Source organism: Myodes glareolus, chromosome 21, assembly GCF_982192425.1.
Source record: "Myodes glareolus chromosome 21, mMyoGla1.1, whole genome shotgun sequence".
Taxonomy (NCBI): domain Eukaryota; kingdom Metazoa; phylum Chordata; class Mammalia; order Rodentia; family Cricetidae; genus Myodes; species Myodes glareolus.
In genome coordinates this window covers 28,193,723-28,208,657 of record NC_142046.1, presented here as the reverse complement: position 1 = coordinate 28,208,657, position 14,935 = coordinate 28,193,723, and the positions used below count along the sequence as shown (strand labels likewise).

Below are 14,935 nucleotides of genomic sequence, written 5' to 3'. Positions count from 1 at the left end.
CCTTTTCCTGCTAGAGTCCTACTGTGGGATGATAAAGTTTATCTTATGAGGCTTTATTATTTAAATGGTACCTGAAGAAAGATTAGCGTGGGGAGCTGAGGGTTAGTTCCTGACTGAATGATGTCTTTCATTATGTAATGACCAACTTTTAAAAATTGGCAGTTTGAACCAAAGTAAAAAAAAGTCTATGGATTGTAGCTAGCTGTATTCTTTTTGTGGGCATTCTCATTACTTAGCGTTGTGGATAGAGCTAAAAATTCAAGGAGTTGCCTGTTCAGCTTGACAGTATATAAGTGAAAAAACAGAGAAATACTTAACTCGTAGATAGAGATAAAGGAATACTGTTTCAACATTTTTTTGTGAGATATAATTGATTTCTTAATGATTAAGCACACTAAAGGAAATGTTGGTGTTGTGGTGTCAAGTTAAGACTGAAATCTCATTGACATTTTTATTTTGACTGTATTGATCTATGCTGAGGAAAATCTTCCTGTATCAAAGTAGCAGCTGAATTATAGCTGGATAATATCTAAGATGATAGACTTGTTGTTTATGGAATGTTAAATGAATTTTTTCTTTTACTTAGCAATATTCTTCCAAATCTGTCACTTTAACATATAGAACTAGAAAAAAGGACTTTGAATGGCATACACCTAATTCAGTTAAACTGAATTCCTGTTTATGCTACATAAACTTAGTAATAACCCTTGCTTTTTTGTGAAAGGCTTGTGCTGAGATTATGTAAACACATCAAGTTAACCATTTGGCTTCTCAACAAGGGTGTTTGTAGTCATAATAATAATCATTTAAGTAACAAGGATGTTATTTCGTAGTTAAGTCTAGGCCAGCGTAAGTATTTGTATGGTCAGTCATCCTCCAGCAGCTGTAGCTGCGGTGCAGTTAATACATTGTGACAGTCTCTGCTCTGGCACTGACTACTAGTGTGAATGTAGAGAAAACTCAGTTTTTCTACACCTCAACTTTTTAAAATTACATTGGAAGGGTTATCTAAATGTCCTCAGCTGTCCAGGTGTTGCTCCTTTTTTGTCTCTATATGTGGTAGGCATCTCAACAGGGAGCCATTTCCAGGCTGTCTAAATCTCTTAATACTTCTTTTGTGTTTGTTTCTTTAATGCTGTGTGTATCACTCCGTGGAAGTCAGCATTCATCCTTCTGGGCTGTCTCAATCAACATTCTTGTTCTTCTCGGCTTGCCTCTGCCACTGAGTAGTCATTTAAGTAAATGTAGAGTGTGAACAAATAGGTATTTTGACTTATTTATAAACATGGTTAGATAAACTTTCAGTTTTTTCTATAATAAACCATTTATCAAATTTTATTTGGTTTCTATAAGGGGTTTTTCATATCTAGTGTCAGCCACCAGCAGCCTAGTAGTAAAGAAAAATATATTTATTTTTCTTACTCTAAGGATTACAGGATACTTTAAAGGAGACTTTGAGAAAACATGCAAAAAGAAAAAACCGCACTACATAAATACATTGCATAAATCAAAAAGGGTTTTGTCAAAACATGAACACGTCCCAGTCCTGCTTTTGTATTGAACTTCAGTTGCTGGTCGCAAGGAGTCAAGAGCACTGAAGTTGGCAGCAAATGCATTCCTCATCCGGCCTCCTCTTGGTTCCTTTTGGCCTTCACATAGACCTCTTCTTGTCTTTTTATACAATCCAAATGGTATTCTTTCTTTTTTTTTTTTCTTCCTTTCCCTCAAAACCTGAGCTGAGCTGAGACCAATGAAACCTGAACTTTTATAGTTCCTAGTAGTTGCATTTTAAAAGGTCAGCACTGAGACTTCTTCTGCGTGGCACTAAGGCAAGCATATGTGTATCTTAGGAGGGAAAGAATCGGGGAGAATAATGGCACAGGGTGGACCTTTAGGCACATTTAGCACACTAAACCTTTTTTTCTTTCTTAGGATCCTTTTTGCAAGCTCAGTACTTAACCTGGCTGAACTAGCTGCCCTTCGGCCTGATCTGGGAAAACTGAAAAAGATCTTATATTTCCATGAAAACCAGTTGGTATATCCTGTCAAGAAATATCAGGAGAGAGATTTTCAATATGGATACAATCAAATTCTCTCATGGTAGGTATTGATTGTATACAGTTTGTTGTTTGCCATCTTACTCCCTTTTTCTCAAAACAGGTTTATGGGGTGGGGGATGCATGCACACAGGCCAGAGGAGGACAGTGGGTGCCTTCTGTCCTTCTCTGCTTGTTTCTTTGAGACAGGGTCTCTTCCTAAGTCTGAGGCTCCTGTTTTTCTATGCTAGACTTGAAACTGGCAAGTACCTGACCTCCTTATATCTTTGTCCTGATAGGAGCTGGTATTATAGGCATGTACTGGGTGTCCAACTTGCTATGTGGGTGCTTGAGTCCGAACTTGAGTCCTCGTGATTTTGAAGCATGTTATTTTTACTAATGGGATATCTTTCCAGTCTCTATATTTTCCATTTTAGATGGCTAGTCTGTAAATCTAAAGACTACAATAAATCTTTAAGTATATTAAGGCAGGCACAAGTATTTAAATATTGTTTCCATAATATTATTATTTGTACTTTTGCAGAATTTATAATAGCATTGCTATTCATTTTGTGAAATATATTCTTACATAGACTAATCATCCAGTTTTACCTTGAACCAGTTATCTTACTGGTTATTTTTACCAGTTATTTTACATAATGTTCAGAATAAAATATAAACTACTGACAAGGATCTTTACCCCTTGATTCCTTAAATTATTATTTATAGAAAAATGAACATGTTTTTTACCAACTACTTTCAGTATGTTCAGCTATAATTTAGTAAAGAAATTAAAATTTAATAGAGCAATGTTTTTGTAGCTCCTATTTTTTGTTATATTCTTTATTTTTGGCCTGTGTATTTAGTTGCATCTAAGGCAGAAACTTTAGAAAATAGAATGTTTCAGTGTTTTTCATTGCTTCTCCCACTGAATCTTCTGAAAAGACAGTCTGAAAATAGCTGCCATTTCAAAGGTGAAAACCTTTTCTATTCTTCCTCCAATATAGTGTCTCTCCTGATGCTTGCTGAAAGAAATTCATTAGCAACCTCATGCCATCTCTCCTGCAGAATCCTGTTGCATCACAGCGCCAGTCACATGGAATCAATTTGGAAGTGATTGCATACATGTTATTCACCGTTTTTAGTAGTTATTAGCTACAGAGATTGATAATGTGTTTGAACAGACCTTGCTAGTCTGTTCCTTAGTTTAGTTGACATAGAAAAACAACTCTAATGCTACTAATTGTTTTGAGCTTTTTGTAAATGTTTTTCTGCAGTCGTTTTTACAACCCACTTCTATTGTGAGGGAGCACGGCTATCAGAACAGTGGAACTGTGCAGTCAAATGTCTCATAAAAAGCACCCATTCTAAAATCTTATAGGAAATTAAAATACTTCATTTTATCTTAAAATGGCAACAGGAAAATATGTTTTCAAAATGAAAATGAGCTGGAGAGATGGTTCATAGGTTGAGAGCACTGACTGCTCTTCCAGAGGACCAAGGTTCAATTCCCAACCTCCACATGGCAGCTCACACCTATCTGTAATTCCAGTTTTAGGACTTATGACACCCTCGCTCAGACATACAGGCAGGCAAAGCATCAATCAATGAACTGAACATAAAATAAAAATATACTTTATATTTTTAAAAATATGAAAATGAAATTTCTTTGTACATTTATTAATATGTAAAACATTGATAATATTCTTGTGGTTTCTTGAATTAGTAACATTTTATTTTTCAGATTCTGTGGTTTTATTACCCTGAGAAACCATAATGGAGGGATTAAATATCTTTCCCTTTATGTGTGACATTAATGGAAGTTACACCCACTCATATCAGGGAGGAAATATGTGAGAAAGTATATTTCTGTAGACCAATATGAATCTTTAACAACATAGACTAAACGTTTTAGATTAATAGTAGTTGGGTGGTGTGCCTGCTTCAGTCAGATATTAAATAAAGAAAATAGGTCACCCCGCTTTTTTTCCTTTATGAAGAATTGTTTTTTCTCATAAGGAGAGAGACTGAAAACTTGCGTATGATTTTTCCTTATTCCTCCACTCAAGAGGACAAGCTGATAGACAAGCCTGGGGAGAAATAACTGGAATGCATCACCATTTGGCTTTGTAATAGGAAGAAAAAGTTGTCCAAAGGAAAATAGGAATGTCAGAGTGCAGTTCTGCTCCAGCTTTGAAAAGTACAGCTTCTTCTTCAAATGCGTCTTCAGCATTCTTGCTGATTTCTGCTTTTGCTGACACTATCAGCTTTCATTCTGGACTGTGTAGCAGTTTAGGATTTTAAAGATGACTGACCTATGCCATCACCTTAGAGGTTCCACTAATCCTCTGATTTACGAATACATGCTGTAACTATGTAGTGTGACCCGTTGGTCACTATTACAATATGTGACAAATGGTGCAAACGGATGAGCTGTAGAACGATCTTCAATTTTTAGTCTATTATTGTGCTGGCTTCCTCATTGCTTAGTTTTGTGTCAACTCTTCTGTGATATTCATTTGTGGTAGCTGTGTTGTTGCTGTCTCCATCCCCCAAATTTTCACCATGTTGGAGCTGAAAAAGCAACAAACAAACAAAACAGGCAAAAGCAGTTTTAGAGGGGAAGTCAGTGTGTCTACTGTTGGGATTTTGTTCTGTTGTGTACTAATAATAGCAAAGCTATCTGTCTTGGTAAGTATGTTTTAAACTAAGCCAAGTATTATCTTTGGCACTCATTTTATCTGTAAATTCTACTCATTATGATGTTTTTATAGCCTTATGGACATGCGTGCTTTTTCCCAGTCTTACTAAGGTATCATTTCTAAGATGGAATAAAACTGTTTTGTCCTATTTGCCTTCTTATAGAATTGTTCAATAATGCTGCATTATTGGTGAAAACAAATAAGATGTTCTGTTGTAAATATCATGACCAAAGCTATTTGGGGAGAAAAGGGTTTATCTTCTCTTACCACTCACAGTCCATCACCCAGTAAATCTGGAGAAAGACTGGAAGTAGAAACTGAGGAACACTGTTTACTGGCTTGCTCCCAGACCTCCTTTTACATAGCCCAGGCCTACCTGTCTAGGGATGGTACCACCCACAGTGGGCTGCACCCTTCCAGGATCAATTAGTAATCAATAAAATGCCATGTAAACAATGTTAATGGGAAGTCTGATGAAGGCACTTCTTCATCTGAAGTTTCCTCTTTGCAGGTGTGAAAAGTTGAAAACCAAGATAGTCATCATAGACATTTTCGAGAATCAAATCTTATTAAATCAGTTCTATTCATGTTATATTTCTAGATTTTATCTAGCGGATGCACAGTTACCATTGTTTTTCATTGGTGCTGGAGACAATGCAATAACCATTAAGAAAATTATTTATTTATGATACCTAAAACCTGCTTTCACGTTTTCTTTAATCAGTGTGTATTGTCTTTTAAAAATACTGAAGAAAAACAGTACATTTGTCAAAATCAATTATTAATGGTGTAATTCTTTTGTTTTTTCTAGAGATCAATGATTGCGGTTAGCTATATATTCCTTTTATATAATAAATTCTAATAGTATGGATATCTGGATGCATTTCACTATTTTTTCTACTTTCTTGACTGTCCTAAGCGTATTACAATACTGAACTAAATTCCATCATTCCATGTAATGCCAGAACCTAAAAACAGTAAAATTTCTTCAAACAAAAGGTTAAAACTAGAAATGGACTTTAACTGAATAGTGCTAAAGGTATCATGACCCCATAGGAAAAGCCTTATGGGAGTTAGTTTCCTCAGAGATGAGGAGGAAGCTGTAAACCTGTCCTCCGTAGTAGACTTCATAGAGACATGCTTGGGCTTGCTCTGCTTGGTAGTGATAATGTGACAAGTTTATGATGTATGGGGAAATAGACATTAGTTTGAAATCTTATTTGATTTCATTCAACTATCTTATTTCTCTCTTGCCTGTCTTCCAGGAAGCCAGCAACCCAACCATCTGTGATGGAATTCTAAGAACTAACGTCCCTGTTAGCAGCTTCATCTATACTAGTGTACAGTGTTACTTGCAAACCTGTGGTAGAGCAGAGTCTGATTAGTATGCAAAGGTCTTAGGCTTTAGAATAACTCTTCATGAACTTGCATTTGCCTTTTCTCTTTACAGTTTGGTGGCTGATGTGGTGGTATTCAATTCCATTTTTAATATGGAATCATTTCTTACTTCCATTGGAAAATTCCTAAAGTTGATTCCTGATCACAGACCTAAGGATCTGGAAAGCATAATCAGACCCAAGTGTCAAGTTATTTATTTTCCCATCAGGTTTCCTGATGTGAGCAGGTCAGTGTGTTTGACTGTATTTTTGAGATTTTATCCTAAATCAAGTGTCTAGAAATTGATATTCTTTTTGCTGACTTTGACTTTTCATTATAAGTATAGTTTAATAGAACTCAGTAGAGTTCTGTCTCTCCATAATGTGATTTATAAAAACTTTTGATGATCAACTTTCCATCCTATCAGGAAATCATTAGTCTAGGTATTGAATTTTTTTGTTTCTTTACTCTTGTTTATTTGTTTGCCAAAGTAGGCACTATGGGTGTAGCAAAAACTGTTTTACTTCTTTTGTGTTACAGAAGTAATTGCCAAGCACTATTTCTCAACTTTTGCATCCAGTTTTGCCCACTGTTTATAATGAATAACAGTAACTCCTTTCGATAAATCTGTATTAAATATCATTTTCTTGGTGATTTTAATGTCTCATTCTGATTCTTTGTTTCTTTTTCTTCATTTTCACAGTTTATATTATTTTTAAAATGAACTAAATGTGGAATTACTGGATTGCAGAAGTACTAACTGTTCCATTTCTTTGTTTCTCTGTACACTTTTCTAACCTGTGCTGCTGGTCTTACCTTGAATTAGAGTGACTGTGTGGTGCAAAGGGAGCAGTGTAGAGCCCTTTGTCACTCTCAGTTAAACTTAGAACAACCTGTGTATACTGCTACTGGAGTGTTAGGAAGTTTTCCTCTTCCCTGGGACTTACGACAGCTTAGGATGCTTGTGTTGTGTAATTGCATCCTTCAAAGGCATTTAGGAGCAGCTCAGTCTCTATAATATTACTTGTTATATGTGCGTTTTCAGGGCTGATCATCTAATTTTTAAATTTTATTTTTAAAAATATTTTTATATGATATATTTTCTGCCTACTTCTATCAGATCCTTTGTGAATTCATGTTCTCTCTGTCTCACTTTCTTAAAAAGAAAGAAATAGGAAAGAATCAAAAGAAATAAAAACCAATGAGATAAAAATGAATTAATTTACAATTGAATATATAAATAAATAAATACTCAAGCAAAATAAAAAGCACAAAAATCTTATAGAACTCATAGAATGTGGTTGATATATTCAGTGTCATTGCATTGGGGAAAACTGGTTTTCCTTTTACCATATTGAATCTTTCCTATGTGTTTGGGATGAAGCTGACTGGATCTTGTTGTATAATATTTTTTATGTGTTTCTGAATTTGTTTTGCAAGTATTTTGTTGAGAGTTTTGCATCTGTGTTCATATGGGATATTGGTCTATAATTTTTTTTTTCTTTTCTTCTTTTCTGCCTCCCCCCTCCCCTTTTTTGTCTTGTTGCATCTTTGTGTAGTTTTAGTATCAGGATAGTAGAGACTCCATGAAAAAATATTAGTGAACCTTCAGTTTCTATTTTGCAGAATACTTTACCAAGTATTCACTTTAGTTTATCTTTGCAGGTGTGGTAGAGTTTTGCACTAAATCTATCTGGTCCTTGGCGTTTATTGTTGATTTGGTTTGTTTGTGGTTTGGGGCTTTGATTAGGAGATTATTTTTTTTAATTACTGTTTTTATTGCTCTAGGGGTTTTGAGTCTATTTAAATTCTTCATTTCATCTTGATCTCACTTTGGTAGGTCATGTATGTCAAGAAATTTGCCCTTTTCTTTTAGATTTCCATCTTGGGGATATAGATTTTAAAGTATGTCCCTAAGTATGTCCCTACAGTTCTGTGAATTCTTTGAGTGTCTACTGTAATGTTTCACTTTCATCTGTAATTTTATTGATTTGTATTTTCTCTCTTTTGATTAATTTGATAAAAGATTTGTCATTCTTGTTGATTTTCTCAAAGGAAACCTTTGATTTTATTGATTCTTTGAATTTTATTTTTCTAGTTGTTTTGGTTTCATTAAATTTATTCCTAAGTTTGATTATCTTTTCCTAAATACTCTTTTAAGAAATTATCTCTCATTTTCATATGTCTTTCAAATATAATATTAAATTGTATGAAGTCTCTCTAGTTTCTTGATATATAGACACTTACTGCTATGAATAACCTTCATTGTTTCCTGTAGGTTTAGGTATTTTGTGATTTTGTTTGCAATCAATTCTAAAAACTTTTTAATTTCCTTCTTGATTTTGGTCATTCAGTAGTGAGTTATTCATTTTCCATGATTTTATATGCTTTCTGCCATTTCTTTTGTTGGTATCCACAGTTACATCTTTTAATATCCTTTCTTTGTTTCATACATTTAGTATTTTGATTATTATGTGTCTAAGGAGTTTCTTTTATGTTCCTTTCTAATTGGTGCTTCACATGCATATTTTATCTTGATAGGCCTCTCTTTAGATTGGAGAAATTTCCTTATGTGGTTTTGTGAAAAATATTTTCTGGGTTTGTTCTATCCCTATTTTTTTTATTCATAGGTTTGGTCTTTTCATAGTCTTCCAGATTTCTTGGATTTTTTTTTTTGCCTGGAATTTTTCACATTTAACATTTTTCTTGAGTTAGCTACCTATTTCTTCTACTTTGCTTCCACAACCTGAAATTCTCATATTGACCTTTTAGTCTGGTTGTGAGGTTTACCTCTGTACTTAATACTTGACATCCTCAATTTTTTTATTTTGAGTTTTATTTAAGTTTGTGTTTTTCTTCACTATCCTATTTGTCTATTAAATTCTACATTCATATCTTGAATTGCTTTTGTTAATTCCTTCAACTGTAAAGTCATATATTCATATCCTCTTAAGGTCCTTGAATGTATTTATAATTGTTCTTTTGCAGTCATTGTCTTGTGTTTCAGGTAAATAGTTTTTCTCATGTACTATTAAGGTTGCTGACTGTTGGCGGAGGTATAATGTCTTGCTTCTTCATGTTTGTGGCTTTTGCTCTGCAGTTTAGCCATTAGGAGTTTGAACATTTGAGGTGTACCTGGTTTTGATATCTGGTATTGCCTTTGATAGGTGGTTGTTACATTTTTTGGTTGTTGATCCCAGTCTGTGTATCCCAATTGGCTGTGGGTCCCTAGTAAGATTGTTTCTGCATGTATGTTGGATGTCACTAAGGAAATGGTGATGGGCTAAAAGGAATGGTTGTGTCCTAACCAAGTGTGGTGGCTGCATGGTACTTGTTGGAGAGTCTTTCTGGACCCAGTCACATATGAAGGGCTAGAGGAAAGGCTGAAAGGGGCAGCTGTGATAGACTAGGAGAACCCTGAACTTAGAGGCCAGTTCCAAGCGCTCGGAAGTTGGTTGGGAGATGTTCAGGCAGGAAAGTGGCAGGTCTAAGAGTAGTCTGCAGAGACAGAGATGGAGGAGGCAAGGAGAATAAAAGAAGCTTACTTAACACTAGTCAAGTATTGCCTCAGGTGGGTTCCAGGAAATGGGAAGCTCTGTGAATCAGCAGGGAATCAGATAGGAATGGAGATAGGTTAGTAGGAGAGGGTTTAGTTGTGGGGGGCGGCAGGTGGGACAGAAGGATAGCTAAAATGTCTGTACCAAGGGTTGAAGGTGGGCAGGGAGGAGTGGCTCAGGTGTCTGACTTCTGATTCAAATTTCTGTTTATAGTTCTTTCAGTCATGATAGATCATTTTAAAATTACTGTTGATAGTTCATTTGCTAATTCAAAAACTGTATAGCTAATGAAACTTAGGTCACAATTTTCAAGTATATGTACATTTTCTTGTATGTGTGTGTGTGTGTTTGTACGTATGCTCATTCACTGTCATGTCTTCTTATTCATTTAGAGGTAGTTCTGTGACATCCCAGGGATATAAAAATTTGCACATGCTAAAGTTTCTATAATATATAATATTTTAATTTAACTTATGTACATTTACTGTATATTTTAAGTATTTTAGATTACTTAGAGACTAAAATAATGTCAATAATGTTTATATAGTTTGTTGTAAGGTATTGTTTGGGGAATAATGACAAAAAATGATAAGTTCAATGAAAGCATACACTTTCTCTTCAAATGTTTGACCTGTTGAATCTAAGAAAGACGAACTCAAGAAAGAGAAAGTTGTATATATGTATATATATTTTACAGATACATATTCTATTATGTATAATGAGGGAGTTTTAACTTTTCAAAGATATAATTTTATAGTTTAAATCTGTTATAGTGAGAGCAAAGTTATATTTAGAGTTTCAGAATATAAGCATTGTTTATAATTTTGATTTTCAAATAACCTTTGAAAAATTTACATATTTGAATGAATATGGGTAGTCACAACTCATCTCAATCTGAGTAGATACTTTGTTTTCAAATTCTTTTGCATCATGTATAGTCCAAAACATCTTATATTTAATGCAGTTGTGACAATCCAATAGCTTATTAATTTTGACTTTAAAGAAATTTTGCTAAATAGAATTTTTGCTAAATTGTATTGGGACCAAGATATTATTTAAGCAGATCTTAGTCCAGAGTGTTATTTATTTTTAAAAAGTAATTTGCCATATACAATTCAAACTCATATAGGATAAGTTATTGTTTGCATGAATGACATTCAGCCCAATGTCTGCAGTCTTCAAATTATTATTTGTTGAGATGTTGAAAAATATTTAGCAATTCCAATGACAAAGTGTCCAATAATTAAATGATTCAGGGGTACTCTTCCTTAAAGACTGGCAGAAAAGTTCTGTATGTGTTTTTCTGGTAGACAGTAATTTAGGACTCAAGTTTAATGAAATATCTCTTTTTGTTTCTGTTTTTCTGTTTTCCTTGGCCCCTTCTACCATCACTTCCTGCTTCTCCTTCCTCTTTGTCTCCCTCTCTTCCTTTCCATCTATACACACATACACACACACACACACACACACACACACACCTCTCCCTTCCTCCTTTTTCCTCTACACATGCAAACCCACACTTACATGCAACTTCTCCCGCTCCTTTTCCCCCTGTGCATACACAAACTTTCTCTCCCTTCCCCCCTTTCCCCTATACACACACACACACACACACACACACACACACACACACACACACCATTAGTATTTGGTTTAAGTTTGATGTGTTCTGGCTATTTAGTTAGAGATGAACTAGATTTCATATCTCCAAGTCAAGCCAATACCCAGCACAACTTGCTAATTCTGTTTCAGAGGTTTTGTTTATCTGATATGTCAGCTGTCAGCTGACTAGCAGTGTGAGAAAGGCAGACTCACTGACAGAAGTAAAACATGACAACTGACTGACAGCTTGACAACAAGGGAGGAGGGAGATAAATGATCTTAAAATTATACATAAGCACATTATTCATTCGTTCATATATACATACATACATCTATACATAAACATACGTGAGAAGTAAAAATCCATGGCAGTTTGGAACTATTCTATGGTACATAAGGTAACGCCACACCAGATAACCCCTGCAGAATATCTTCAGGATTGCCAATTTTTACAAGTAAAGAATGACCATAGTTTACGGAGAGAGATTAAATGGTAACAGATAATGTTCATTTTTAAGAATGTAGGAAGATACATTGGAGAAGGATTGAATCCCATCATGTGGAGGTAAATAGTATCCTGTTTTTATAGGGTTTGCCTGAGCTGTTTTCACCATCTACTCTTACTCTCCTTGTTCAAATATTTAAATTCCCTTATACCAAATTTGCTTAAATTGTATATTTTTGTAAAATAGTCACCTGTAGATGCCTAATTGCAATAGTATTTCAAACCTAGAAATAACCTCAACTCCGCAAAATTATTCTGAATTTAGCAGCAACAAAAATTGTGTTTTTCATTATATTAGATGGCGATTAACCTTTCATTTACTTTTCTCATTCTGTTTACATTAAAGATTTGATGCTTGTTTTCTTTCTAGTTTTCTGTGGTTTTGTACTAAGAAATCTGGGAGGAGAGAAACAAACTAACAAGTAATCCAGAATATACTATGCTGGATGAATTGTCCCAAGTGAATAAAGGAACAGGGCTACAAACTAATGATGGTCTTTTGATAAACTCCTATGTTCCTTTAGGGAAATTGAACAAAAGGTTTGCTTAAGGCCTTTCCCCTTTATCCTGGTCAGAGGGCATTACTTAACTTCTCATGGCACGATAACATACCAGTGTAAGGCTATGAAGGCAAGATAAAATTTTATGTTATGTTGCATGAGGGTTATGAATAATGTAGTAAGGTTTCCAAATCATTTTGGTGTTTGAAGAATTGTTTTTATTTATTTTGTAAGCAGTTCCTTATTCCAATGCTTCCATTTTTGGTAATGCTTAGCAAAAAAATGAGTCAATAGTATGCTGTGCAGGGATTGCACTTTGACTTGCCAATTAGTACCGTTCTCTGTTCCTCTTAAGGGGATTTTTCATGGAATTTGGATATCAACCACCTTAGGCTTAGTATTAGGATCAAGATGCTTGTTATATAATTTGATGACTGACTACAGAGCCAAAAACCTAACACGTTTTATATAAATATTAATGACTTTATAAACACAAGAGCATCTTGGCTGTTTATTAATTTATTTTTTTGGGAGCCTTACCCATTCAGTGTGACCCCAACATTAAAAGTAAGTAAGCAGTAACAAAATCGTGAAAATACCAATAAACCTACAGAATACAGATTTAAAGCTAACTGATAGTTTAAAGACTAGATGTAGGAACAGAAATTCTATCATTCATATGTTAGCAATCAAGTAATTACTTATCATTTAGCAGTATATGTTCTATATTATATGACAGAGAAAGCCACACATATGCTGTTCCCATCAGCCTGTCATGTTCTTCACTAATGGTTGCTATTGAGTAGAATGATCAGTACATGAATAATTTTAGTTGGTTTTAGTTGTTCACCATTCTATTTAAAAATTCTGGGATCTTCTAGAAAGTTTTTCATTAAAAATATAAACAATTTGATAGGTACCTTTGAGTAGTAGCTAACTTAATAATCTCTTACTCAAATGACTCACCCCCTAAGATATTCTGCATAAAAGACTGTCATCTAAAAAGTTCTTCTCATTATTCTTTGAAGATACAACAATGTACAGTTATTAGGAATTTATGTTCACCTAACATCTGCTACAACTTGCCGTTTGTATGACAAATGTAGCAGGTCTGGTATGAAACAGAAAGAAAGGCTCCTTGGTCTTAGTCTCGTGATTTCTGTAAGTGCAGTGTGTATATTCAGGTGATTAAGACAAAATCGAAAATAAAAACCATGCAGATTGCATATTTGGCAGGTTGACATGTCAACTTATTGAATGGAAGAGCTCTAGGAATGGTCTGAAGTACGGATTGTGCTGGTTGGGACAGTATGTGTACTGAATTGAGAAACAGATTTGTGGTGTAAAATTGGTGGTTTCTGAGTTGTATGGATTAAGTCTGAGATGTTGGCAGCTCTGTTCAGAAGGGACAGATAAGTGAGAATTATCATCTCACACCTCAGTGCCACCCTTGGGAGCACAGTGTGTTGTGTTGGCCGGTGCTAGCAGAACTTTTGGTTGTATGTTCTTTGGCTGTGATATGGTTTATTTTCCACAAATAAACCTTTTCAAATAAAACCAAGCTGACTATTGTTTGTCATTTGTTACTGTCTTATGAAAATTGAATGAAAAAATTAAAAAGTCACATATTTTTTCATCTATTTATTTGTGGTTTAAGAAAAATATACGGAGTAATATTAGATATGACCCTGAAAGTTTTAATCAGAATCCTAGCACTTGTCAGGCAGTGTTCAAGGATAATTTGGTCTGCATAATAACTTCCAGCCTACCAAGGCTATGTAATGAGTTTCTCTTTCTGTCTCTGTCTCTCTATATATTTATATATTCTACAGAATATATTATATATGTTTTATATTATATATAATGATAGATACTACATGTACATATACAGTATATATAATCTAGTATTTGTCTATATATACATTAGGTATACATATACTAAATAAACACATACATATTACTGTAAATTTTTTACTGTTATGAATAGTATTGTAAATATGTGATATGTAGGATTCCTGATGTGTGGCTCCCAAAGGGGATGCCAACCCCAAGTTGAGAACCCTTGGTATATGCTGTCAGTGTTTCGATGTTTCCTTTTAATTTATGTCCAGGCTTTCTTTTGTTTAAACAGTGTTGCTTGTAACAGTCCTAACTTATGTTTACCACATTAGACTGAGTAACAGAAATCTAGAGAATATTGCTAGGTATATTAAAAGGAGGTGGTATTCTATATGAAAACTCTGTCTTTGGAATTTCTGTGCATTTTGCTCATGTGGCAAATAATAAGATTTTCTTCTACCTGACAATTTCTGTAATATTACTTTCTACAGAAGGGCTTTGAGTGAGTAGACATAGGCAATGTGGCTTTAGTTTTTCTGTTGACTATTTTTGACTGACATTACCTATGAGTTTCACATGTCTATGTCTGTGCATGTGAGTTTATGTGTGTGAACATAACCACATGTGTAGTTTTGAAGATAAACTTAGTTGTTGGTCCTTCCTTTCCCCTTGTTTGTAAGAAGGCTTCTTGTTGTCCACCACCATGTGTGCCAGGCTAGCTGTCTGCAGCTATGAGGGATTCTCCTGTCTCTGCCTTCCATCTCACTGTAGGAGCTTTGGGGTTACAGATGCACACTACAGGGTCCAGCTTTGCATG

General features: G+C 34.6%; 1 protein-coding gene across 13 annotated transcripts in view; it reads left to right on the top strand.

Moving 5' to 3' along the window:
* Qtman (queuosine-tRNA mannosyltransferase) overlaps positions 1 to 14,935 on the top strand; it is a 338,666-nt gene that overhangs the window by 175,013 nt on the left and 148,718 nt on the right. For all 13 annotated transcript variants that reach the window (XM_085681197.2, XM_085681196.2, XM_085681193.2 and 10 more), the window contains 2 exons: positions 1,933 to 2,100; positions 6,189 to 6,362. In XM_085681197.2, coding sequence (XP_085537323.2) covers positions 1,933 to 2,100; positions 6,189 to 6,362 — 342 coding nt within the window. The remainder of the gene's footprint in view (positions 1 to 1,932; positions 2,101 to 6,188; positions 6,363 to 14,935) is intronic.